The sequence below is a fragment of the Amborella trichopoda genome, chromosome 8 (assembly GCF_054954075.1).
Source record: "Amborella trichopoda isolate Santa Cruz 75 chromosome 8, AtrichopodaSantaCruz75HAP2 v2.0, whole genome shotgun sequence".
Taxonomy (NCBI): domain Eukaryota; kingdom Viridiplantae; phylum Streptophyta; class Magnoliopsida; order Amborellales; family Amborellaceae; genus Amborella; species Amborella trichopoda.
Genome location: NC_142343.1, coordinates 1,335,473 through 1,340,034, shown reverse-complemented (window position 1 = coordinate 1,340,034; position 4,562 = coordinate 1,335,473). Strand labels below are relative to the sequence as shown.

General features: G+C 35.8%; 1 protein-coding gene across 1 annotated transcript; it reads right to left on the bottom strand.

Annotated features, from left to right (window-relative positions):
- Nucleotides 1–2,738: 2,738 nt before the first annotated feature.
- Nucleotides 2,739–4,562, bottom strand: LOC18437892 (nematode resistance protein-like HSPRO2). Its single transcript, XM_006848090.4, has one exon. It carries the CDS (start codon nt 4,394–4,396, stop codon nt 2,963–2,965), a length of 1,434 nt encoding a protein of 477 aa, XP_006848153.1. The 5' UTR covers nt 4,397–4,562; the 3' UTR covers nt 2,739–2,962.

The window sequence follows — 4,562 nt, the reverse complement described above, 5'->3', positions numbered from 1 at the left end:
GGGTAAAAAAATTATATGCCACCCGCGAATGACATTCCAAATTTGCATACGAACTGTTCAAATTTTGGAGGAAAAGATCAAGATGTTTGAGAACTCAAAATCCAAATTTTTTTTCTTTCACGATAATCATCTAATTACAATTAATAAATCTCAAATTCTCTAATAATGAAAAACACCTAAGTAGGTCTTCTGACAAAAGGAATAGACGTACATTATGCTCCAAAGTAACATAATACATACGCTCTAACTACTTCTCTTTTCTTTTGCTAATTTTGTACTGCAATTTTGGACTATCTTGGTCCCTATCTTGTATAGCAATGTTCTCGTGCATAAATTTTTGCTTAATAAATTAAATTATATTGTTACCACTTAGAAAAAGAAACTATGAAAAGGCCTAGGAGAGATGGGAAAGGTTTCTATACTTCCTCTACAGCATAGAAGAACTATGCTCTCCCTACCATCCAGCTGTCCAATTTTGATCAAGATAGCCACTCATCGTTTGACCTTATATCTGACGTCTCAAAGTATTTTATTTTTAATTTTTTTTATACAAAGTGTATGAAAAATAAAATTTGGTATGTGCCATCTTCTCATTGGGACGCACCTATAAAAAATATTAAAAATATTTTTTTGATAAAATATAATGACCAAAATACCATTTTAATCTTTCAGAGGTATTTTGGTCATTGTATTTTATTGAAAATATTTTTTTTTTATTTTTCGCTAGTGCAAGTTTAATAGAGGATTGGACGTCCAAAATTTGGTGTCAAAATGGTTTGTAGAAAAAAAATAAAAAATAAAATAGTGTAGATACATGACATTGTGATTGGGGCAATCTTAGCCCTCCATTCATAATGGAGGGTTTGATAAGAGGAAGTATATAAGTTTTATGTTGTTGACGAAACATAGAAAGCATGCCCATGAGATATTCTAGCATCGTTTTAACTATTACAGCTGATCCAATATAATTGGTACTTCAAAGTTAACGATTGTTTGTGATAAGACCATTCACTTTTGGTAAAAAAAATTTATTGTCACTCTTAGCCTGTTAAATCCGATAGATTGAAATGTGCCACAATATGTGAAAAAATAAGTTTTAAGACCTTGTGCCTAGTTGATGGCACGTCCCAATCCACAGGATGTCACTTTCAATGGTCAAAATGATTGTAACCTCCTCATATAAAAAATAAATGGTATTAAATCATATTCTTTGGTTAATATTAAATGAAAATTGCAGTTATGACATTAAAAAACCTTCAAATCAATCATCTCGACCTTGACCATTACGGTTGTGAAACAAAATTATGATTTCAAGCCCTAAAAATAGTGTATACTGTACTGCATTAGTGTGTAATTTTTGGGTGAGTTGTGCACTATCCATTTTCAAGTCTTCCACCATTTTTTGAATTACAAGTTTCATAACATGGAGATTTTTCAAAATTATGATTTCAAACCCTAAAAATAATGTATATTGTAAGGCATTATCTAGACAGTCCATTTTCAAGTCTTTACCGTTCTACAAGATCTGTACCATTGTTTGAACCATAGTTAGCAAGTCAGGGATTGTCTACAAATCGGCTCACCGTGAGATCGAAAATTAACTGTTTTTATTTTAAAAAGTCGGATAGAAAAATCGGGTAAAAAATATGGATAGACAAAGTAAAAAATATAGATAAACAAAAATACTTCACGTAAAGAGATCATGAATATATCGAACTAGGCTAAAAAAATTTAAGTAAAAAATTCGGATATATTTAAAATATTAGAAATTTTAGAACTCTAAATATATCACTCAAAATAGAAAAATTAATGGTAGTGAGGAGTAATGATTTCACTCTATATATATCACTCGATATAAAAATGACCTCCTTATATATATAAATTTCAAATATTCAATGTGATATATCTCTTAGTATATATATATATATATAAATTTTAAATATTCAATGTTATATATCTCTAAATCATAAGATAGTTATCTATTATATTCGTCAAGATAAGTATTGGGTAGGTGAATTCAATTTTTATTTTTCTAAAAAGAAATATGCACCATATCCATAGCAGAGAACCAGAGTCGGGAGAATAAAAATAAAAATAAAAATAAAAAATTTATAAAACATGAAAAAGATATTGAACTTTAAAAAAAAAAATCAAAATATATTAATAGAAAAGTTGTTTTTAAAAGATATTTTCAAAATTTGAAAAAGTAATGTTTTAAACTTCTTCCTAAAAAGATGGGAGCTTCTTCTTAAAAAGATCGCATATGTTTACCAATCTATTGAAAAAGTCACAGATTAAATCATTTTTTTCATTTTTAAAAAAAACACCGATTTTTTTAAAACATCGACGACTTGCTATAGCTTGAAGTACAAATTTCATAACATGGACATTTGCCATGCCCAAAGCACAAATGGATATTTCCCATGGCTTTACTATTTTTTTTGTTTTTTTTTTTTAAGGCTCAAGCGTTAAGACATTTTTTTAAGGCTCAAGCGTTAGACAAACTATTAATGTGTTCCAATTATGCTTAGCCATTAGATGTAAATTCAAGTGGCTATTTTTTTATTAAAAATGTTTGAAGTGCTCTTAACCGTTAGACATAATATTGCAGTTGCTAAAAATGTTTGAAGTGCTCTTAACCGTTAGACATAAAATCGAGCGGCTGAGGCTATACCATCACCTACAAAATAATTCCTTAGAAGTTCATGAAAAAAAATCACACTTATCAATACAAAAGATTAGAAAAGATAGCAATCTAATTGTATAATCAAAAGAATGCATTACCAGTACATGAAACTGTAGTATTCACATACAAAATCAACCAAAAAAAGAAAAAAGAAAAAAAAAAAAAGAAATCTGATTTCTGTTTCTTTAAATTATCCTTTCATTTTCTTTCCTGTTCCCCATTTTCTCTCTAACTTTCTCTGTCTAAATTGCCTCTCTCTCTCTCTCTCTCTCGTCATCAGCTAAACCTGACACTAGCGGCCTTTGCTTCGTATTGCCAGAAATCACCTAAGAAAGTCTTGGCTGCATCTAAGCTTGGAAAATATGGAGGGTCCATGAACAACTGTGACAAAGCTCCATTTCTAGGGTTTCCATGGCTTCCCATGGCTTCAGAGCTCCCCATGACCACAATAACCAGCTGCTGGTAAGAGAAGAAGAACTTCTTCAGGCCTGCTTCAATGGCCTGCAAAGCCTGTAACAAATGGATGGAGCTCCAATTTCCATGGCCATGATACAGTCTCATGGCCTCTTCTTGAAGGGATGGGCCGCCACTGGGGTCGGCTTCAACGCCAAGGATTGCAGGGACTCTGTGCTTTAGATCTTTGCAGGCCTCCGAGACCGCCATTAAAACCCTAGATCTGAGACAGAAGGCGCCGGAGTCCGTTGGAGTTTTGATGGCGAGCTGTTTCTTGAGGCGGAGGAAGTCGTCGGGGTCCATGAGGAGATGGAGGTCCTCGATCTCAGCCAGTAGCTTCCAGATCTTCTCGAGAAGCCAGCAGTTCTTCGCAGAGGCCTTGAAATCTTTGGATTCTAGGGTTTCGTGGATCCTTTTGAGGAGCTCTTGAGCAGTGATCAGCCATGACTCCCGGATCTGGTGCGTTGTGTAAAGGCTCTGGTTTTCGTGGTTGTTGAGGTGAGGATCGAGAGGGCTTCTCTTTAGAGAGTGGACCTCTGACGGCTTGCACACCAGATCGTATTCCAGGACTGGTTTTCCAGAGAGGTTTGGCTCTCCTAACCCTAGGGTAAATGGGGCTCTCTGGAAATGGCACTCGATTGAAAACCAGAGCTTCGAGGCTATGTCCTGTGATTTCTGCCATGCCCCCAACCTTGGCAACAGGCTTTGCTCACTGGTTTGACTCACCAGAGCAGAAGAAGCGCCATTGATCTTCCACACTTCTTGTAAGCTGCCTCCTCTGGTTAAGACTCCATTGGAGAGATGGAGATTCACAGTAGGAGCAGAGCAACTTGCGATGTTTTCTCTATCGTCTTCATCATCTTCACAGATTGAAGCTATGAGCTCGATTTGAAGGCAAGCGAGGGATTCTAGCCTTCGTTTCCACTCCGATTTGTTGATGTAAGGACGAGGATCAGAGAGAACCAGAGAGATGAAGCGGAAGGTGATTTCTAGGGCTTGGAGTGAAGGTTTCAGAAGAGGCTCGTTCCTCCATTCAGGGAACTGTCTAGAGCGAGAAAGAGCCCATAAACGGCCAAGGTGAAGGTATTGTTCATAGGCTAAGCAATCTGACTGGTTCAGCTTTAAAGGATCAGCCGAGTCCTCTACAAAATTGTGATGAACAGGCATGGAATCGCTTGCGATGGGTTTTCTATGGTTTGTTGCAGAGTTCAGCTCTCGTTGCTCGGCCATCTGATTCTTCCACTTCAATTCTACCATGATTTTCTAGTCCAGTAGAGAGAAAGAGAGAGAGAGAGAATGAAATTATGGTCTCTGGTTCGAGAAAAAAGAAATTTGAATCGGTTTGAAGAGAGAGAGAGAGAGAGACAGCAGTTGGTGGAGGAGAGAGAAACTCAAAGAAACCAGTGCTTCCGTGTTCGAGATT